Here is a 20979-nt window from a genome sequence, read left to right on the forward strand (position 1 = left end):
CAGTTAACCTAAGCATATTAATATACTCAGAATCGCTAGTAACGTTTAATATTCCATCATTCGTCCCGATGAGAAATATTCTCATTGGCAATGCCAATAAAATAGTGGGACTTGGGTTACCTTGTCATGATTGGCTATCTTGCTGTGAACTCAATCCAAATGCTATGATTTAATTGGCTAATCCTGCCAATGAGAATATTTCTCATTGGGAATTTGATTAATATTATTATCCATACCATGATATATTACCAGTAAATTAGTACTGCCCAGTATGCTACTTGGATGACTCGAATATAATATGCGAACTACTACTAGTAATACGTCTGGTGAATCTCCCAGTCAAGTCGAGGAGGTACTGTATCGTACAGTACATAACCTTGTGCGACAGATTCAAAACAAGTCCAAGTTCTGACCGAACATAGTATGTATTGCAATACTATTTGTACGCTTGACATGCACGGCATGATCATGATCAATGCAGCTTTTCCAGCGACGTTCGGAGGCGGTCTACGGTCAAATCCAGCTCCAAGTCGTAGCATTTCTTCGCCAGCATTGCGTGGCGCTCGTAAGTCTTGAGAATTGTGGCCTACCCCAACAACAACATCACACGCATTCCTCTCAAATTTCCTGTTACTTGTATTCCCCTTACAATTTACAAAATAAATAAGAGTATAATTTTGTAAAACAACTAAAAATGATTCCATCTCCAAGGGCGACGTACGCGAAGACACTGCACGACGACAGCGGCCATGTCACCCGAGTGACTCAAGTGCTTTTTCAACCGTTCCCCGATATGCTTGATGCTCTTGTCCAGCTACGTACAGCATTATCAATCAACACACTGACGACCATTCGTCGCTGCGTTAGGTCGTACATTTTGATGGATCAGCTCCCCCGCCTTGCGCACGTCTTGCTTGGGCAAGTGAAATTGCACTTCTTTCACCGGCAGCGACTCCAAGTGTGTCTCGATCGTGGCGAATAGTGCCTGCGATGACGTTCACGGCATATACACGACTACGAGGTCGTCACTGTACATACCGTAAACTTGCCCACTTCGCACTCCCACAACCACATCACGTACGCGTCCAGATTCGTGGAATACGCAGCAAACGAGTCGTCCGTGTATCGCTTCAGTGGAACGCTGTGCTCGCTCAGCCCTTGCAGCTTCCCGTGAATAAAGTGGTAGTTTTCTAACATCGTACGAGTGTTAACCGTGTATTGATATATATACTAGTATACAAGAAGCCCAATATCCTACCCAGTCGAACCAAATGCGAGTACTTTGGCTTTGTTGCCGCCGCTTTGTCGAGCCATGCAAACAGACCCACGATGATGCGGTCGTATATCGCAGGCAGGGGACTGTCCGACTCGTCGTTGGAGATGCCTGCGGCAGCTTCATCCAACCGCGTCACCAAGTTCTAAGGGCATCGTACAGGACATTTGAGAAATGAGCCATTCAAACGACAACCTTACCATCATTTTCTGCACAGGAGTCAGCACACCCACCAACCTAGTGTCGGGATGGGTACTTGCAAGCCATAGCTCCTACACACGTCCGCGTGGAAGCAATACATGAACAAGGAAATATGGTCCAACGTACTTGGTCCTCCATGTACTTAGACAGACTTCGCTTCAAGTGCAGCTGGAAGTTGAGCAGTGTATTCACAACGTACTCGGTCGGCGTGTCCAGTGCCTTGAGCTGTTGCTGACACGTCACGATCATCGACACAGCTTCAAACACGTTGGCACTGACGCCAGCGTCTCCAAACTCCACCAGTCGCTTCGGCAGCCTACGACCTCGTTGTAATATCCCCATGTACCATCCTTCAAACAGAGACCGTACTTTTCAAACAATTTCTCCATGAGCAGCGTGAGCTCCAGTGGCTCGGGTTTGGTTGTTGCTTTCTTGGTGGACGCAAAGAACATGGCGTGGATGAACTGCTGCTCGGCGATGCAAAGCGGGACGATGTGCTCGAGGGCTTGCTGTAGCAGCGTGGACGCGCTGACGGAAATGGTCGACTCGGAAGGCGCATGCGAGAAGGACAAGTTGATGTTCCATTGCGAGGCCTTGAGTCCATGAGGTTTGGGCTTGGGCACCTACGGCAGCGCTGCTGACACATACATATATAGGCCATTCAGGAGGGAGATGTATGGACGTACTTTGTCCTTGAGCGTGCGAAACACAGCTTGGATGTGGGCAGTGTACACGGGCACCACGTACTTTGCATACACGTCACGCAGGATCACGGCGGACTTTGGGCTCAGCGCCACGATGCTTTGGAAGATATCCTAAGGCGCGACCACAACCAACCGTTGTACACTGAAGCGAATACTAAAAAGATATACATACCTGGTACTTGATGAGGTTTGAGTGCATTTTGTCGTTGCCAAATCTCCAATCCACGTCGTCGTGATTCGTGGAGCTAGGGCGGCGCGTTCTGCCACGTGACACCCGTGAATCGATCGGTACTTGTCTTGAGTAGACTCAATTATACTAGTGTAATATGTACCGATCATCTTTGGCATCAGACCCTTCGCGGTGGTCTCGTGAAAACATATTTTTGCGGGGACTTGCCGCTTCGTGGCCACCACTGAGCGAGCGCCGACGCGACTGGCCAAACTGGTCGGCGGTGGCTACGACAAGTGTTGGTTGAAAAATGGATGGCTGAGAGCGACATCAACGTATACCAGCACTGTGCGTCGCTTTCGCAAGAGTGTGCATGTACGTATCAAAGGCAGTGGCCACCTTCCCCGCAAACGACCCTCCCAACGCCAACAACTCGTCTCGACGGGCTAGAAATGCCATCATCTATCTCATAACGCCCCCCCCCCGTCGTGAAGAAGAGAGAATACCACACAACCCCTCAATGATGCATAAACACTTGTACGTTTTTGGCCGGGTACGAGTCGACCGACTTGATGGCACGTTCTAAGCGTTGGATCGCATCCAACAGTTTGGGCAACGACGGACCTGGGGGAAAAAGTTTTAAAACAATCAAAACCATCGGAGCTACATTGTATTACGTGTCGACTTGGGCAGTACGTACCCGAGGACGACGCTTCACCTTCGGGGATGTTGTTGTCATGGGGGAATATCGTCACCGGTTTCAACAGCAAGCCCATGGTATCCCGTGGAATGTCAGTGTCCTGACGAGACGAATATATACAAAGTTCAAGGCAGTGTCCATGTATGTCTAAACAGCGTAATCATGGTGGCGGTACGTACCTGGATCATCGCGTCCAGCGTTTGCTGCAGCGCGACGCTGTTCTTGAAGTGGATTTCCATGTGGTTGTTCAACGTTTCGAATTGGGACATGTTGGCGGCGGTTGTCGCCAACGTCGCCTCGGCCTCTTCCGTCCACTTTTCCGCGCGGTGGACTTGCTGCAGGACGACGTCCACGGCGGACGTGATCACGTCGATCGTGGTGGCTTTGTCCTTGGCTTGCAAAGTCAGAAGAAAGTCAATGTTGTCGTCTTCTAGGAGCTTGAGCCGCTGCTGCCATTGCAACTGGACACTCTCGGCAGTGCAGTCTCCCCATTGAATCCTGCCAAACAACGAGACCGCGTCGTCGTACTCGATCGACTAATAAACATGGACGAGGACTAATGTAATCAACCATCGAAAGTCGACCAGATATGAGAACCTTCCACGACGACGCCTCTGCCACGGACGCCGCAGACGCATCGACGCTTGCGGAGCGTTGCCGCGCGAGTTTGGAGCTTGAGGCGAAGGGCGTAGAGGTCGTTGCCTAGTAACCACTCAAGTCACTAGTATGTAGCAGTAGTCGTAGGAGTTGGAAGTTGTACTTGAAACCGCGCCAAGTCCACATCTAGAGCAAATTTCTTGGCCCAGTTGAGCTGTTGCGATAAGAGGTGGAGATCGTCGAGAGAAAACGTGGTCTTGGGCAATGTGTGCTATACAAGTTGGCGTGAAATATAGATGTATTGGCGGTAGGAACGAAGTCTTTTCTACCAACGTGTCTGCCGAGTACGCTAGAATGCTCCATATAAACTCCATCATGGCCGTCGGGGATTCCTACATGACATTAAAGTCGTGGAATGGTAGCATGATCATGGTCGCACGTCGTCGTCAACGATCCACTGCGCCGGCTCATGCTCCTTGTCGTCGAATTGGGTTCGAAATGCACCCTTGGGAAACAATTGCGCGTCGTCGAGGCAGTTCTCGATGGACTCTAACGACTCTAGCGACCATGTCTTGCGGCTTTCAATGGTAAAGTTCGAGAGAAAGTTGACATGGTGCAGCTGAACAACGGTATGCGGTGCGGCGCTGTCGGGGTTCATCGCTTCGTGCGTCTAGAGTGGGGTGATAGTGACTTCACATTCCTGTCCTGTCAGGATGAATCTTACCGTGATGCACAACAGCTTGCATTTAGACGACCCAAACGAGTTGAACAGACGTTTGTTTGAATTGTGCACCTTCTTGACCTTCTTCACTTGCAGAAACGACACGACATGCTTGCGGATGTTCGCCTTGACCTTGTCGTTTTCCTTGCCTTTGCTGGTTTGGAAATGCGCATGCAGAGTGTGGTGCAAGTCATCCTTCGACACATGATGCTTCGCCTTGGTGGCATCTTGTCCTTTGCCGCCTTTCCCATGGTCGTCCTTGGGTGCTGCCTTGGGTTTGTCCATGCTTCTCACGTCCGCGTCGTTTGCGTGTCGAGAGATATCTATCAACACATAGAGGTATTACATATTCTATTTCAAGGGTAAAAGCAAGCTACTAATAGTATGCATTAGTACTACTACTGTACGCGTAATCATCTCCAAAGTTGATAATGTGTATATATCTTTTAAGAGGTTTTCGAATCCAGGGATGTTTCCGTGGATGTTTATTACAAATCGACATTTTCGTCTGCGTCGAGCGTTTCAACGTCTTCACTCAGCGTGGGAATGGGGGGGCTGGGGGACCCCCCCATCAACTTCGCCATCTTCATCACTGTGGCGAGTTTCTTGACGGCGTTGGTAGCTTTGTGCATGGTCATGCGTCGTACTTTCTTGACTGCGTTGTCGTACTGGTCGAGCTGTGATTCGAGCACGCTGTCGCTGGACGCCCCGTCGGTCATGTTTAGCATCTCCGACCGCAACGACTCTTCGAGTCGAGAGATGTCGTCATCGTCCTTCGCACTGCTCTTGGTTTCGTCCATGTGCTGGACATAGTCGACGACCCCGGAGCTCAGTCGGTCACCCACACCGAGGCCGTCGGCGGCAGGCTCTGGCGGCGCATGGGTTTGTGTGAACAGTCCAAACTTGAATTTCATGATGCGCGTAACTGCTTCCTTGAAGTTCTCCTCCTTCTGCTTGATCTCGCTGATCGCGCCTTCGTTCAAGTCTTTGAACCGATGAACGTCACGCAGGATCATGCGATGCGACAGCCACGCGGTCTCCGAGTCGATGCGTTTGGCTATAATCTACTCCAACAAACACATGAATTTAGTCGTGAAAATCATTTTCGAGTATACAAACCATGTTGAGAATCTTGACGCGTAGCAGCAACGACGCGGACGTTTCCTTGTGCGGAATGCTTTCGATGGTCTTGACAATGTCCGCTTCGTGGCTCTACCATCGCGCATTCACAGCCACCCGTTTTGGACATGCATAATACATACCCGCCATGACTCTTCCAAGAGCTCAAATTGCTCGTTCTCGTATTCCTAGTTGTTATGTACCCAATCAACTAATATATTATGATGTGGACGGACGCACGGGGAACGTCGACGAGTTGGTGGCGCCGGACGTGGGCACTTTGAACTTGTTGACGCGGCTGGACAGCACGCCTTGGTCAATCACGACATTCACAAACCGTTGCTTGGTGATTGTAACAAATGTTGGGTCCAACAATGCTTCTTTGAACATTTTCACGATCTAAATAGAAAGTTCTCTATCAATCAACCTACTACTAGTACTACTACTCCTACTACTAGTACTGGTACTAGTACTAGAATGAACCACACACACCTCGCGATCTGACACACACGGAGCCAAGTTGCGCACCACTGTCGCAAACTCGTCAAAGCTCATCGTGTCGTCCCCGCTGATATCTCCTGCCTTGTAGATATCTTCGAGCATCTACACGAGTATATACATATATATATATGTTCCACTGATAGATTTATGTAAACATATTGCTAGCCGTAGTAGTACCGCCTCCACGGATGATTTCATCTTCACGTATTCTTCCAGTGCAATTTCCAGGGCTACGTCTTGGTCAATGGACGTTGGGTCGTCCGCACAAGCATTGCGGGTCAGCCGCTCCTTCACGAACGACGTCGTGCAAAACGGACCAAACCGCCGATCGTAGCTATAGAACAAGGGAGAAATATTATGAATGGCCACATTATATATATATTTACCCGTCGTCCAAGATGATCGACATGGTCGAGAGCGGCACGGGGTTGGCTGTGGACAAGACTGCAAACGTGCCGTTCGTCCACACGTTTAACAACCCCTAGCGATATATCACGATTAGATATATTGCTGTTTCGATGTGTCCTTACCAGTGCAAAATTGAGCGCGCTGTAGTCAAACAACGGCGGCAATAGCCCGAGAAACCGACAAAACCTATTCGATCCAGAGATATATATATAATCTCGCCACAAAAGTCGACTTCTACAGACAGTACTCACAGCACTGCTTTCTTGCTCTTCTTTTTCAATTTCTTGAGCGACAGCAGCAATTTGGACAAGTGCTGCATTGCCAGTTTGCGGAGCCCATATCTAGCAACATCAAAAGTGCTGGTCAACGCCACGGACAAGTGCAATGTCGTTCGTACTTTCTCAAGTACCAATCATAGACAAAATCGATGAACGCTGTCGAGTTGGGGTTGTCTTGCTCGGTTAAATTGCACTCGTAGCGTTCGCAGTACACCTACAGATCTCACAGTGTTGCGATATGGATCCCAACATTGACCTTGTGTACCTGGTAGATGAGTTTGTGCACTGTGCCAATGTTCAACACGGTCTTGTTATCGACAAACATCTCTGACAACTCCGTGGCGGAAATGCCCAGCACATTGGGCTTTTTGAGTTTGGTGTTTTCCCACAACGTTTCAGGCAGGTTTCCAGCTGCTTGGGCTCCACCCTGGACCTTTCGAACCCGTTGGGCCACGGGCTGGCTGTCGTCCTTTAGGCTTGGGTGACGCAGCGTCGTCGGGAGAAGCGCGCCACTTTTCGTACTCGCAATGGGTTCCCCATTGTCTTGAAGCGATGATCGTTGGTGGAGGGCTGCACTGTCGACGACGGATTTCAGTTGCTTCGACAAATCCACGATGCAAAGTGGTATCGCGTTGATACGAGGATCGTTGACGACGCTGTCAATGTTTGCGATGGGAGACCCTCCGGGGCCAATGCCAGTAGAGCCATTGTTAGCTGAGCTCATGTACTTGTCGTTGGAGCCACTGCCATTTGCAACGGGGCCATCATTGCCCGTTGAACCTGCCGACGCAAGGACCTTCAACATCGCCACAAGGTCTTCCAATCCACTGCAAAATGCGACCAAACACCCATCTCCGCTAGCTTGCAGGGCGTCCACCATCGTATGCAGGCAAGTGTCCAACGACGCCCCCTTGTGTTTGACTTGAGTTTTCGCCAAGACCATCTACACGAATCAAAACTGTTTCTACTGCGTGACGAAACGAGGGTTGAAGTAGTACTTGGATGGTTTCGAGCACAGTCGTGACTTGCGCATCGATTCCGCTCTGTTTCGCCAACGCTTGATCGAGCAGCTGATGCAATTCCGACACGCTCCCTGGCTTGGGGGCTATCTTGGCACCGCCACGTGGCAATCCCTCTGGCACGAGCTTGTTGATGAATTTCTGCAGCGTCGCGACGTGGGCGCGCGTGGATTTGTCCAGCGGTCCCGCGTGGAGCTCCAACTCGACCTTCTTTTCCAGCACGCTGCACAGTGACTCAATGTTGAGCATCTTTGCGCGGTCGTGGCCCAACTCAGACTCTCGTTTATGCTGGTTAACAAACGCTAGCAGCAGCGCCGACGCTTTGTCGTCGTTGACCTTTCCATCCGATGCGTCAATGAGCAGCGCCTTCATCTGGTCCGTGAGCGTCTTGACCACAGTCGACGTGTGGCTATGCCGTCGCGAGGCCGTGGTCGAGAGCTCCCCAAACCCTATGGGGTCTGGATGGTGCGGCGGTGGTTGGGTCGCAGGGTTATTCTTGGTGGCGCCTGGACGTGGGTGCAGTTTGCCTAACATATGGTGCTCCAATTGCTCGATCAAGAGCAGCGTCTTGCTCTCCTTCTCTTTCCCCACTTCTTCGTTCGTGATGTTCAGAATTTGATTCACGACGTCCGCGGGGAACCCCTTTCGCAAGTATGCCCGAAGGTCGGCAGGCGTCACCGCAGTATTCGTTGCCTCGACCGTAGCTCTACCAACGTACGTCACAACCAACACATCGTACAGAGGACTTTTTTACTTTGGACGTGGAATGAAATCACTGCTGTCGTTTCGGCGTTGGATGAATTGTACAAGCGACGTGGCATGCATCTTGATGTTGTCGGGCACGTGGTGGTCAGGCTGGGTCTGGAACAATCCCAGAAGCGCGATGGCGCACTGTTGAAAGTGCACACTGTCTAAAACCTCCATCGACGCATCTTTGGCGTGGTACGCCGCGTTCATCTTTTCATGCATGAGCCTACCACTCGAATCAACTAGTGCTTCAGAACCAATACACGAATGTGCTACCATTCCAAGAGCATCGTGGCCACAAGCACAATATCTCCAGGCACAGTGGTCGTGTCGTTGGAGTACTCAACGAACGCATGCAAATGGTGCACGAGGTTTTCGCTGTACGTGCTGACCGTCCACATGTCCTTGGTGAGTAAATGCGGGTGGTTATTCCGGCCAAATGGCTGGTAGTCCTGCATGAGTACCAGCTTCATGCCTTTGTCCGCTGCGATGACCGAGCGACGTAGCCGGGTGTTGGGGGTTCGCGGAGGAGGCGAGTCGAGACGCCCCAACGCGCATTCGATCTCAATGTCGCCACCGTTGACCTGGATACCCTTGTGCCGGACTGGAATCGGCTCCAGCGTTTGTTTGTCGTCGTGGGAGCGCATGTGCTTTCGCCACTTGTGTAGCTGCCGCGCTTGGTTGCTGGCTTGGACCGACATGGACACGACCGCACCGATGGTCGAAAGTTTCGAAGGTTGAGGCGGTTGTTGTTTCGTTGGACTGTTCGCTTTCGCTTCAAACCCCAAATCCTCGAGCACGCGTTGCAAGATGTACGTGCTGCTGTCGAGCAGTACGCGCACCAAATCCGTGTCGATCTCGCTGACGTTGCTAAAGACTTGAACCAAAACCGCCAGGCGCTCGCGCTTTGGCAGCTTCCAAAAGTTCAGCAGAACGTTTGCAGTGGCTTCTTGGAGAAGGCCAATGTCGGACGAGTGAACCTGTGGATGTGGTGAAGCGAGTTTCGTGGCCATTTGGAAGTCGTACCATTTCCCACGACTGGTCGGACGTCGAGTTTTTCAGCAGTTGCACCTCGCGTTCCAGTTGGTGACAGTACCAATACAGTGGCATCTTTTCGTGGTGCGTGGGTGTTAGCGTCGCCGTGACGGCCATCGCAGCTGACACGTTGGTACAGAACAGCCCTTGGACGATGACTTCTTTGAGGGCTGACAGCGCCGACATGTATCGAAGCACGAGTTTGGAGTTCATGTCGGCTTCCCGAACAAAGACAAACGGCAGCGACGTGAAGAACGTTTCCACGATGGCCCACAAGCTCCGACCCTGCTCAAATTACCTGGTGAGAGAGTGACAGTGACAGTGACGAGAGACTGACATTGTCCGAGTGTTTGTCTGCTTCCCACTGCTTCACGAGGGACGAAACGACTCGTTGTCCACGGTCACTGGTTAGAATCTCAAACGTGAGCTTGTTGGATGCCAACAAGGTCAATTGTTCCGCCTTGCCGTCTTGCTTGGCCACGCTCCAGTCGTGCAAGTTCAACTTTGGATGCAGCAATTGGGCCATGGGCGCTGCGTCCCGTAGCTTTTGGTCGAATTGAAATATGTCTTGCAGGGTTCCGGTCCCGTTGCTGTTGTACTCGGCGTAGTTGCCAGGGAGAATGTTAACGTGGTCCCTAGACGTGAACTCGAGTCCTCGTAATTCGCTCGACTTTAGCATTTGTTTGGCTTTGCGCGGAGATGGCGACGAATGGCCATCGCCATGCTGAGGGGGGTGCTTGACCTTGGTTGGACTTTTGGTCAGCGGCAGGAGCGCGGTTGGCATCATGACAAGGCACGCCGCCGCGCTGCCACCTCACTTGTACGAACAGTCGTGACTTCAACGATAGAATCCAGGGTTTAGCCAATCGGATGCGGTCTACACCGTGATGTCCGGACGTGATTGGCCCAAGTATAATACTTGTCGGTGATTGGATAGTGCACAATGGGTTGAGCAATGGTGTTGTGTCGATTGATGCATTGTTGCAGGCGATGACCATGTACGATCGGCTCATCCAGCGCCTGCTGCGGGTCAACCAGTTCCCACACACGGTGAAGATGGGACTGCGTAACTCCATTGCGCTGCATGAAGCATTGGGATCGCCAGCCAAGGTATGGCAATGTGCCCCACGTGCACATGCTGATCGAGCAAACCTTGACTAGCGCTTCGACACGATTCACGTCGCAGGCACCAACGGCAAAGGATCAGTGTCTTGGAAACTGGCCAAAGCTCTGGAGTCGTCCGGGTTCAAGACAGGGTTGTTTGTGTCACCACACGTGTCGTGCTTCCGCGAGCGCATTCAAGTGAACAGCGCGCTCATTTCCGAAGACCAAGTCGAGGCATTGCTGCCGCACATATTCGACAAAACGTCTCAGCTGGCCATCCCAGCCACGTTTTTCGAGCTCACTACGGCGTTGGCGCTGCAGCACTTTGCCCACGAAGAAGTGGACTGCGTCGTGCTGGAGACGGGGTTGGGAGGGCGGCTGGATGCCACGAACATCGTCGAACCGGTTGTCTCTGTCATTACTTCCATTGGGTACGTACACAACTGCTCCTAATGATAAGCACGCCGTCATCGCAAACCACAGACTCGACCACACCCGCATTTTGGGCTCCACGTTGCCTGAAATCGCCAGGGAAAAGGCTGGGATCATCAAACCTACTATTCCCGTTGTCTGTGGGCCAAACACTCAACCACAAGTGATGCGTGAGGTATGCTTCCTTGCCATCTTCCCATTTTGCTTGATGCGTCGAATGTAGTTTGCCGAACGCGCGAAGGCGTCGATCTCGTTCCTGGACCCACAAGCGGCGTACGCTGACGACTTCAATCTTGAAAACACTGATTTGGCCGTCTTGGCTGCCGAAACGTTGAACCAAAGCGCGAAAAGCAAGGTCAAAGTTCAATCTCTATATATCATCTATACATCCAAGCCAAAAACTGATATATGTATCACATGATACAAACTGACATATATATCACTTTTGTAGGTGCACATTCAACTGGGCAACCCACTCGTCCGCCACGCGATTGCCTCTCGTCCGCCGTGTCGGTTCGAACAAATAACTGTCGCGACCAATAACTCGGACGTGACGGTGGTGCTGGACGTCGCGCACAACTTGCCTGCGTTTGACCGGCTGCTCAAACTTCTCCAGGTGGGCGGGCGACACATACAGGGGTGGGCGTTCTTCGTCACAAATATGATAGAGCTCGTACCAGCATCATTCGTTTCGGTTTGTGTGTGGGTTCTCTGCAGACAAGGACATTGCCCACGTGATCGACTCGATCGTGGCCACCCGCGCCTCCCACGTGCATTTCGTACAGGGGTACCATCCACGATGTGCATCCGTGGTGGAAATCCAGCATGCTCTGGGCGAGGTTGGTGCCTGCCTCAATTGTTGTTATGATCTGAAACTGGGATGTGATGTGGTAGAAGGCATCGTCGGGCTTGGTGTCCTTCCATCCCTCTTCCCACGAAAGTGAAACCAGTGTACGTGTCGGCGTCAACGCCGCCATTCGCGGTACGAAACGCAATGAAAAAACGCAGCAGCCATACAAGACCTCATGTGTGTGTAGCTGCAGCCGCGAGCTCGTCAGACGAAGTTGTGGTCGTGTGCGGAAGTGTGTTTATCATGTCGGAAGCCCGCCAAGCGTTGGGAATCGACGAACCTGTCGACAGCCACGACGTCAAGCAGATCTCCGGGGTCGGGCTCAAGACGGCCCACGAACGGGAGCAAGCGCTGCCGCGCACATAGACTACTACTACACTGTACACACACATGCAGCAGAAGATATCGTTAACCTACGTCAAAGTACAGTTTCACACTCGATTTTCAACTGTGGGCCGTGCTTGATGGGTTACAAGCGCAGGGAATATCCGTCCGCCGAGTGGTAATACCCACCACCAGGCACTCCTTGGGACGAGGACGCCGCGGCCGCTTGACCATACGTGCCGCTTCGCGGCGCGTCGTTGCCACCCACCAGCATGGAGAGCACGCCGTCCTGCTTGTCCGCCCGCTTGCGTTCGCGGCGGCGCTGGGTCTTGTTCAATTTGACTTCGCCTCCAATCGGCACGTACGCCCCCGCCGACTTCGGCTTAGGCGGAACGTCGTTTTCGGAGGTTTCTTGCTGCACTGGTTCGGCCCGCTTATCCACGGCGGCGGCAGCATGGTACGCTGCTTGCGCTTGTTGGCGCTTGAGGAAGTCTCGTTGGTTCGACACGGCAGAGGCGATCTTGTCGTCCACCCATTCCTTGGCCAGCGCCACGGCCGCCTTATCCCCTTTCAAAGACACACGGCCTTCCCCGGTCGCGTCGTCTTTTTTGATGTCGATGTGCAAACCTACGACCACAACATAGTGCATGTGATGTATTTGGTCGCCGTAAGCAAACGTAGCAAACATCACTATCATGCTCTACCTGGAAATTCGGCTTGTAGCGCCTTGATGTTGGCTCCGCTCTTGCCAATCAATGCACCAACAATGTCAGCCGACGGCAGCACAATCGTCAGTGCTGCCGAGTTGGCCACCAGTTCTTCCAGGCGCTGCAACGCTGCAGCCCGTTCGCCAATGTCTTTGGCATGAATCTAGCCATATATACAACATTACCCACGGGTAGTTGCATTTTACAGTCATACCTTGATCACGGCGCCAGCTGGGCCCTTCTTGTCGACTGAAAACGACACGTTGGCCGCCCCCTTGCGCTTTAACGCTAGCGCCACGTCCACGAGGTCCACAGGGACATGCGCAGTCACGCACTCGCTGTCGTACGTGTCGATCAAGTGTTGAACCAGATTGATCTAGCGTATTAACCACACAGTTCCATCTTCAACTAACCAACCATCATCCAATGGTCACAGTGCCGTACCGCAGCAGTCACGTTCGCTTCGACCTTGGAGTGAATGGTCAGGGTTCGGGGCGCCGTGGGGGCGTCATTGTCCACGGCAGACAACGAGAACGTCGCGTGGCTCTCAGCGGACAGCCGCTTGATGGTATCGCCGTTCTTGCCGACGATGATGGGCGCCAAGTACGACGGGATCATCACGTCCTTGTACTCCTTCAAGTGGGCACGCAAGCTCTCCTGAAGCGTCTTGTACACGACTTGCGTGTTGGCTTCCGAGTCGGTGAAGATCTTGATCGCGTCTTTCGCTCCCAACGACAGGATAGCCTACAAGAAAGTTAGTCCCATTTAATATGGACAATCAGGCGGCACCGTACGTTGAATTTGGACAGCAGCGGCGCCGTCTGGAACACGCGAGCAATCGACGACGGCGGCACCGGCGACAGCACTTTGAAGTGTGTGGGGAAGAAGAACTGCAGCACCACTTCCACGCGACGCTTGGCCTCGAGCACCTTGGGCAGCGACGGCCCCTCGATGGACAAGACGACGCCCGAGTAGCTCTTCTTGTCCGGTTTGAACCGGATCACCGTCTTGGTCTGCTTGACGATTTGCTGGACGTTTTCGTGGAGGCTGCCGGCCGCCGAGCCCTGGAGAGACGCCACGTGTCCGGCCGACGGCAGCGGAATCGAAATCGCCACATGCGACTCGGTCACCATTTCCAAAAAGTGCTTCACTTTGCCCACGCCGAGCGCGGACCCTCGGATCTGCCACGTCAACTCGTTGATGAATGATCGTTCAACATATGGAAGTATCAAAAGAAAACCAAGCCCCCGTACCTTGACCAGTTTGCCGTGCTCGAGCACCACGGTCTTGACCGAGCCTTCGGCCTCCAATTCTGAAATGTACAGCGCCGTGGCAGCGTCGTTGAAGTACGTGTCAAAGGAGCTGGTCGAGTCGGCCGGAAGTTTCACCGTTTCCTGTACTGTGGTCGTCTGCAGCAAGTCCAGAATGGCCGCGACGGCGCTGTCCACGAGCTCCTTGGACGCGCCCTTGACGCGCACTTGGCCGTGGGGAAACGCATCAATCGCCACGTGCGGGAACTCCTCCCGCAGCTTTTTGATTTGCTCGCCTTTGCGACCGATGATCACCCCCATGGCGAAGTCATCAAACGACAGCACTTGGCGATGAGACGAGTTGAGCAGCGAGTCGATGGCCGCCGTGGCCACCGCCAACTGGTCTTCGCTGCCTGCCAGCTGTAGTTCCCGAGACGGCGACGACTCGTCGGCGTCCAGCACGCGCAACTGGCACCCCGTGTCTGCTTCCAACTTGTGGATCGTCTCGCCCTTCTTACCAATCACGACCGTGACTTCGTCCTGGTCTAACGGCAAGTACACGACTTGGTGTGCCCGATTCAGCGCTTCAATCAATCGAGCCGCTTGTTCAATCCCAGCCTACAAGTCGTCGAGTCAGCACTTTTACGCGGCCGACGACGTACGGTGGTGCCCGTGATCGTGATGGCGATGTCCGCATTGTGCTTGGTCTTCTTGGGGGGGCCTTGGGGCAGCTGGATGCTGCTCTTCGTTTCCTTTTCGATCTCGGCCAGCTTGGCTCGCTTGTTGGTCAGCAGCAGAGGCGCCAAGTGCGACGACGCGTGCACGATGGCGCGCTGGTTGTTGGCTACGATCTCCTCCACCAACGCCACCGCCACGTCCGACTACAAGAAGAAATTACCATGTGTATACATACATATATACATACAGCGGCAGACACTCTTGGGGCGCCGCTATGCATGCATGCACCTACCTGTTCTTTCGTCCCCAACACACTGACCGTGTTGCCGGTAATGTCGATGCGCGCCCCGCCGCTTTCCTTTTCAATGTGCTTGATTTTGGCGCCTTTCTTTCCAATGATCAAACTCAAACAATTCGAGTCCACGTCGAACGACACAACGTTCGCTTGGAACTCGGCCACGGCTTTTTGAATCGCTCCTTTGAGCGCCTCCAGTTGCGTACGGTTGCCGTTGGCTTCAAACATTTGCTTGGCCTAATTATGGTAGATTGACGCACATGGCTAGTTATTCTTGTGTTTATTCCAAACTGGACTGACATGGAGAATGGAATCGACACAACCAATATGTGTACAGAAGGAATTAGCCAATCCGATTGCAGGAAACCATCAACAAAGTCAAATTAGTGTGCGACTTCAATTAGTGTGATACCAATCACCACAGGACCCTTTCCATACAAAATTCAGTACAAAGAACAATCGATCGATAGATTTGGTGATTCAGCACAAAAGTCTAAATATTGGGTAAAAAGACAACAATACGTTTCACTAGCACCAACTAGCGACGTCTGATTAGTTGAAATAAGCATACCTTGACCACTTGCAAGCGGCAGTCGTTGGCGTCCCTGCGCAGGTCGCGCAGCCGCACGGCCTTGTCGGCCATCAAGTACTCGATAAACACGGAAAACTTGGTGGCATCCCATTGGCCAAAATACGCTTCGTCCGTCGCAAACACGTCCAAAGTGGACGCGCCCTGGTCGAAAATCAAGGCCTCCACGGCCGCCTGGGCAATCTGGACGCTCTCCAATGGCCCAATGATGCGCAAACTGTTGACGACGCGGTCAATGTCGAGCAACGCGCCGGAATCTTCCATGATCTTGGAGATCACTTCGCCTTTCTTGCCAATGAGCTTGGGCAGAACGTCTTGGGGGACGTCCAGCGTCACACTGGACGTCGTGAGCAGGTGGATGGCGCGTTCCACGGCGTCCACACGATCCGCAGACGATGTGAACGAAAGGATGTTGTCGGCTCGGTTCACGTCGATCTTGACAAAGCAAGACGCTTCCAGGGCCTTCAGGTGGCGGCCTTTTTGAATCAGCAGCAATTTCAACGTGTCTGGGCGGACCGCCACCGAGTGCAAACTCGCAGACGCAATATTGTCCAGAATCGATTCGATCGCAGCATTGTTCTCTCGAGTGCTTGTACTTTGCACGACTTGGGAACCTACGTAAAGAATAGAAATAATATCACTTTATCTTTTTTTAAATACCAAATGAATTCCCCAAAACGTGGCCCTTCAACTTGTATCTCCATAGAACAAAAAGCAGACCAGATATTTGTTTGGTTTATACACGTACCAGACTCGACGTCCAAGAGCACATTGTACGCTTCCTCGAGCTGGCGCAGCTTGGCAAAGCCCTTGCCCACGACCAGCCCCATCTTGTCCTTCGGCACGGTGATCGAAACGGTTTCAAGCGAAGTAATGGACACGTGCAACGTCTCGGCCAAGCGGAGCTTTCGAAGCGTCAATTGGAGATCCTTCTCTTGCGCCTCGGCTTGCTTGAGCGTGTCGAACAAGCTCTTCTTCTTGTCCTTCAAGTACTGCACACGCGCGTTGAACTCTTCAAACTCGACCAGTTCCACCTTGAGGGACTTGATGTTCTCGACTTCGCGAAGGAGCTTCTTCTCGTCGCCAAGGGACATGGACGTGGTGTTGCGGCGAAACTCCAGCTTGCGCATTTGGTCGTCCAGATCCTCCGATTTGCCTTGAACGCGCTTCTTTGGGTTCTTCAGAAGCCGGGCCAACTCTTCCTCAGCAGCCTTGGAGTCGTTAGACATCTTTTCCTTCCCACCGGCAAGCACTTCCAACCGGCTCGCCAATTGAGCAGCCGTCGGCACCACAACGACGGGTGTCGCCTGTGCTGGTTTGGCAGCGGGAGTGGCTTTTGCCTTGGATGGAGCTGGGGGGGCAGCTACAGCCACATTTAACGCGGCGGCAGACGCAGCTGGGGTCTTGGATTTCTTACTCTTCGACGGCATGGTCTGGCGATCTTTGTGCGTGCTGCTTACACCCTCACGCTTGTCTTGTCCTCAAACTTGATGTTGTTATGGTATCCGGAGTTTCCCGGATAACGTTACTGCTGGTTTGCCAGCAAGTTGGTCATTGAAAATGCGAATAAAGGTGAAAAATTGAGTTTGTTTTGAAAAGGTCAAAATGGGCCAAATCCCGCCGAGTTGAAGTCCGATTTTGACAGACGCGGCAGGTCGAAATTTCTCATTGCAGAGCCACAGAAAGTCAGAACACGGGAGGTTGAATCATTGCATTCTTGGATGCGAGATATGTACTCACAGTAGCCACATTCACATTAGTTCCTCTCCGCACTATCCCCTCCTGCATCCTTCGACACCTCTTCCACCCGACGAACGTAGTTATCGAAGCTCATATCATACCTCCTCATAGGACTATCATACCTTCTTCGACAACTGCAGCATCGGTTCGTCGACATCGGTTCGTCGACATTGGTTTAGCCGAAATTGGTCGCGCGAGCAAGGAGTCTTACATGTGTTCCGCACTGACCGATCGAGCTGTGCAAGAAATGTGATACCCCTCGACCTATATTGTTTTAAAGCCATATGAAGCGAAAATGCTATCAGTAAAGAAAAAGTTTCTCCCAACTTTCTGAGAAGACCAAGTGAATTTCTCCAAATGTCATTTTGCCCTAAGGGAGTTTTTGGGTTTAAAATGACAAAACCCAGCCCAAAATGGCATAATGCGGATGTTTCCAGACGGCCCTAATACTCGGAGTACTGTAGAAATATTTATGTGCACCAGGAAACCTGAAATACACTGAACGTTATTGCAATATTCTAGCCCAAAACGCCATTTTGGGGCCAAATTCAATAAATTTGATAAATACTGAAACATATCTTGCTTGAAGAGTTTTACAGTTAACGTTAATCCAAATCCAATGATTCCAAGTGGGATTTACTCCTTGAGGAATACATGTGGGATGGAACTCCCAAAATTTGTGGTTGGTACAGTAATTAGTGCTGATCAATTTCGAGCAATATTGGGTGTGATGTTTGGGGTGTATGCCACGAGGTCCTATTGCTCTGCTAGTCATAACAAAGAATATGGTATAATGACCCTTGTACCTGGTATACTAGTATGATGTGTCTGCACTATTGACTGTTCATCAATGCTAATTTGTGATGTGTGTTTAGTTAGATGGCAATCCGGACATGCAAATATCCCGAAAATAGTCCATAATAATTCTCAGTATTCAAAATTGGTGCGTCCACACTAATTCTCCAAGCCCATAATTAGTGCGGATTGAGATAAGTATATGCAGTGCGGTCCACGCTAATACATGTGCCGTAAGAGCATCCCCACTGATGCGACTGTAAACGCTATTATACAGTTCTATCTGGATTATTTACAGTTTTGACAACCCACCGGGCGATAGTAAAATACAGAAAACTGTTAAATTTTACCGCGAGTCGGCAAATCGGTCTGATTTACAGTCTGTAAAATACAGTTTTGATGATTTGATGAACCAGCCAATGACATTAAAAGCATAATGAAATTATGTCCAATCATGTGCGTTATGGATTCAACAATCAGTTGGTTCAGAAATGGAATCAGCCTCGTCCGTGGTTAATTGAGTTTGGACTATCGCCTAGGCCGTCCGTGGCTCCAACTTCACGACCGACGAAGACTGCCAGCTTATGTCCGGACATGGATCAACATCTCTCAAGATGCGTCAAAGGGTAGAGGTCAGAAGTCAGACCAATTGTGGTCGCGTATAGAAACCAACTTCAATCACTACTCCGACGGCGCAATCAAACGCTCTGGGCGCTCCTTGTCGTCATGTTGGGCCACCATTCTGGATCAATGCAACAATTTTGTGGGATGTTTTTCCACGGTGAGGTCCAAGCTCATAAGAGGGGAGAGTGATGGACCGGGAGATGCCGAGCTGGTGCGACGTGCTAAGGAGCTTTTCGCGAAAAAAGGCCGATGCATGTGGCAAGCAGTCGCTTGTTGTTTTTGCATGCCTGGGAAATTTTGCGCACCTTACCGAAGTGGCAGGACTTGCGCGACCAACAGCCTGGAAATAATCGTGCAAAGAAGCGCATGAAGTTTGACGAGAACGACGACATTGTATCCGACGTCGATGTGCATCAACGCCCGCTTGGAGTGAAAGCATCGAAGAGACTGAAGATGTTGCCAGCATCATGGCGGGTCGAAATTGCCGAAGACAGTAGTCGATGCTCAGCTCGTTCGGGCAAATGCAATGCTGCTGCAAGCTTAGTTGTCACACATGACGATACCTCTTACTAGTACTGGTTTGTCCGATACTACCAATGAATTTGTTCTTTTGAAACAGGCATAGGTTCTGGACAAGAAAATAGTCAAATTTATGGGCAAACGTCTGTTAACAATTAGTACGATTTCATGAGTGGTAGCGTTGTCAAAGAAGTAGTCTAGTAAACCAGAGCATGTGCATCCTCGTTATCTCGTGGTAGGTTTGGCTGGCGGTTCGTAGTAGAGCCTTTAGGGCGCGCAGAAGCCTGATGAAAGGCAAGAACCTCCCAAGGTTGATCCATGTCATCATCGTCGTCCTCCCACGCCATCATGCCTTCGCACAAACGTGCGCGCCACGCCATCATTCTCGGATAAAAACATTATTTGGATGTTTTACCCCTGGGGTTGACGAAACTCAAAATACACTTGGTATTTTACAGTCTGATTATACAGTCGCACCGGTGGGGATGCCCTAAGCTTGTAAGCTTAGAAGATTGACCTGAGTTTTGTGGATTTGGTGCAGATTTCCAGACCCCGTCGAATCGAATCTCGCCGCCGAATCGAATCTCGCCGCCGAATCGAATTACGAATCGTCGCTATTGGCAAATTCAATTTCAAGTGGATTTAATTGGCTCTTACAGAAAGGACAAACATATTCAACCAATCAGAACTCTAGCGTGATTCAATATTGATTTGATAAATCAGGCGAATTTTGGAAGTTTATAGCGAATTCACCATACAAAATTGACCTTTCACCTCCATTTTGAAAATGGCTCCCATTTTGCCAGAATGGAAAATTAGTTTTGAAATGTTACCAGACGCACCCTTACTGTTAACCCATATCCAATAATTCCACGTGGGATTTACTCGGTGAAGAGGTCCAAAACGCCATACTAGTATTACAAAATGGACCTTTTACCTCCATTTTTGAAATCACATTTTGGTTAATCCCATTTTGCGAGAAAATGGAATGCATGGAAAATGGCATTTTGGCGAATCCCATTTTAATAAACTAACTTGCTGGAGCTTTTAGCAAGTGAATTTTTCATGCCTGCAATCAAACGTTCTTAACCCTACACCTTGCCAATCATGATCGATTCACTGGGATTTAACGGTATTCGGTACAGTACAGGAACTATTGCTTGGCACCTATGAATCTTTCATGCCTGCAATCAAACGTTCTTATTGTTAGCCCTACACCTTGCCTCATGATCGTTTCACTGGGATTTACTGTTAACGGTATACCGTACAGGTACACATACAGTACATGTATTGATTGGCACACCACGAAATACTGATACATATTTACCCCCTTATTTACCGGTTAATTAACCGGATGTTTCGTAAGTCCTTGGTATTGTACTGTACTACTATTAACTGTAAAACATGTATTGTGCTTTTCATGTAGTTTGCCCGTTGTTTAACTGCGTTAAACAACCAGACGTTTAAAATAATATAAGCCCGATTGAATATAAAACAACGCTAAACACAAGTTCTGCATTTCAGCAGAATAAAACAACGCTTACTTTATTTCAACTGCTAACTAATCGAGTTGCAGCACCAGGCCAACTTACGCCGTACA

At 50.9% G+C, this 20979-nt stretch overlaps 4 protein-coding genes across 5 annotated transcripts; 1 reads left to right on the forward strand and 3 right to left on the reverse strand.

The window, feature by feature from the left end:
• Positions 1-408: 408 nt before the first annotated feature.
• Positions 409-4681, reverse strand: H257_00651. Of its 2 annotated transcripts, XM_009823423.1 has the most exons (20): positions 4369-4681; positions 4084-4314; positions 3974-4036; positions 3808-3915; positions 3645-3749; positions 3227-3583; positions 3048-3147; positions 2889-2971; positions 2689-2809; positions 2511-2634; positions 2351-2438; positions 2161-2289; positions 1844-2097; positions 1601-1790; positions 1474-1545; positions 1259-1418; positions 1039-1190; positions 875-985; positions 722-814; positions 409-586 (listed from the first exon to the last, which is right to left on the reverse strand). In XM_009823423.1, exons 1-20 carry the CDS (start codon positions 4648-4650, stop codon positions 473-475), a joined length of 2937 nt encoding a protein of 978 aa, XP_009821725.1. In that variant the 5' UTR covers positions 4651-4681; the 3' UTR covers positions 409-472. The 2 variants fall into 2 exon arrangements, with proteins under 2 accessions (XP_009821725.1, XP_009821726.1); XM_009823424.1 differs by having other exon boundaries at positions 3974-4314.
• A 116-nt stretch (positions 4682-4797) lies between these two features.
• Positions 4798-10307, reverse strand: H257_00652 (hypothetical protein). The gene is made up of 16 exons (XM_009823425.1): positions 9810-10307; positions 9464-9757; positions 8714-9417; positions 8445-8663; positions 7670-8396; positions 6937-7614; positions 6791-6885; positions 6645-6734; positions 6516-6579; positions 6372-6466; positions 6163-6319; positions 5977-6087; positions 5725-5883; positions 5628-5672; positions 5485-5577; positions 4798-5429 (listed from the first exon to the last, which is right to left on the reverse strand). The coding sequence occupies exons 1-16, from the start codon at positions 10257-10259 to the stop codon at positions 4854-4856; spliced, it is 4557 nt and encodes a 1518-aa protein (XP_009821727.1). The 5' UTR covers positions 10260-10307; the 3' UTR covers positions 4798-4853.
• A 145-nt stretch (positions 10308-10452) lies between these two features.
• Positions 10453-12299, forward strand: H257_00653 (hypothetical protein). The gene is made up of 8 exons (XM_009823426.1): positions 10453-10582; positions 10634-11007; positions 11060-11183; positions 11232-11363; positions 11460-11624; positions 11677-11847; positions 11903-11990; positions 12046-12299. The coding sequence occupies exons 1-8, from the start codon at positions 10463-10465 to the stop codon at positions 12222-12224; spliced, it is 1353 nt and encodes a 450-aa protein (XP_009821728.1). The 5' UTR covers positions 10453-10462; the 3' UTR covers positions 12225-12299.
• H257_00654 (hypothetical protein) lies at positions 12155-17192 on the reverse strand. The gene is made up of 10 exons (XM_009823427.1): positions 16450-17192; positions 15684-16315; positions 15110-15349; positions 14802-15020; positions 14143-14757; positions 13684-14070; positions 13334-13633; positions 13104-13265; positions 12887-13052; positions 12155-12809 (listed from the first exon to the last, which is right to left on the reverse strand). Exons 1-10 carry the CDS (start codon positions 17129-17131, stop codon positions 12328-12330), a joined length of 3885 nt encoding a protein of 1294 aa, XP_009821729.1. The 5' UTR covers positions 17132-17192; the 3' UTR covers positions 12155-12327.
• Positions 17193-20979: the final 3787 nt, after the last annotated feature.

The sequence above is a fragment of the Aphanomyces astaci genome (genome assembly GCF_000520075.1).
Source record: "Aphanomyces astaci strain APO3 unplaced genomic scaffold supercont1.1, whole genome shotgun sequence".
NCBI lineage: Eukaryota > Oomycota > Saprolegniomycetes > Saprolegniales > Verrucalvaceae > Aphanomyces > Aphanomyces astaci.

Bases quoted from the DNA above. Each gene is read 5' to 3' on its own strand.
- H257_00651 (XM_009823423.1), bottom strand. From the start codon at position 4,650: ATGGACAAACCCAAGGCAGCACCCAAGGACGACCATGGGAAAGGCGGC. The intron at 1,419-1,473 runs GTAAGGTTGTCG...CGATGCCCTTAG, and splicing joins CTCCTGTGCAGAAAATGATG to AACTTGGTGACGCGGTTGGA. The intron at 587-721 runs GTACGTCGCCCT...TTGTTGGGGTAG, and splicing joins TCGTCGTGCAGTGTCTTCGC to GCCACAATTCTCAAGACTTA.
- H257_00652 (XM_009823425.1), bottom strand. From the start codon at position 10,259: ATGATGCCAACCGCGCTCCTGCCGCTGACCAAAAGTCCAACCAAGGTC. The intron at 8,664-8,713 runs GTAGCACATTCG...TTCGAGTGGTAG, and splicing joins GCCACGATGCTCTTGGAATG to GCTCATGCATGAAAAGATGA. The intron at 6,320-6,371 runs GTAAATATATAT...CTTGTTCTATAG, and splicing joins TCGATCATCTTGGACGACGG to CTACGATCGGCGGTTTGGTC.
- H257_00653 (XM_009823426.1), top strand. From the start codon at position 10,463: ATGACCATGTACGATCGGCTCATCCAGCGCCTGCTGCGGGTCAACCAG. The intron at 11,008-11,059 runs GTACGTACACAA...CGCAAACCACAG, and splicing joins TCTGTCATTACTTCCATTGG to ACTCGACCACACCCGCATTT. The intron at 11,625-11,676 runs GTGGGCGGGCGA...CAAATATGATAG, and splicing joins GGCTGCTCAAACTTCTCCAG to AGCTCGTACCAGCATCATTC.
- H257_00654 (XM_009823427.1), bottom strand. From the start codon at position 17,131: ATGCCGTCGAAGAGTAAGAAATCCAAGACCCCAGCTGCGTCTGCCGCC. The intron at 16,316-16,449 runs GTACGTGTATAA...TTCTTTACGTAG, and splicing joins GCTCTTGGACGTCGAGTCTG to GTTCCCAAGTCGTGCAAAGT. The intron at 15,021-15,109 runs GTAGGTGCATGC...TTCTTCTTGTAG, and splicing joins TGTTGGGGACGAAAGAACAG to TCGGACGTGGCGGTGGCGTT.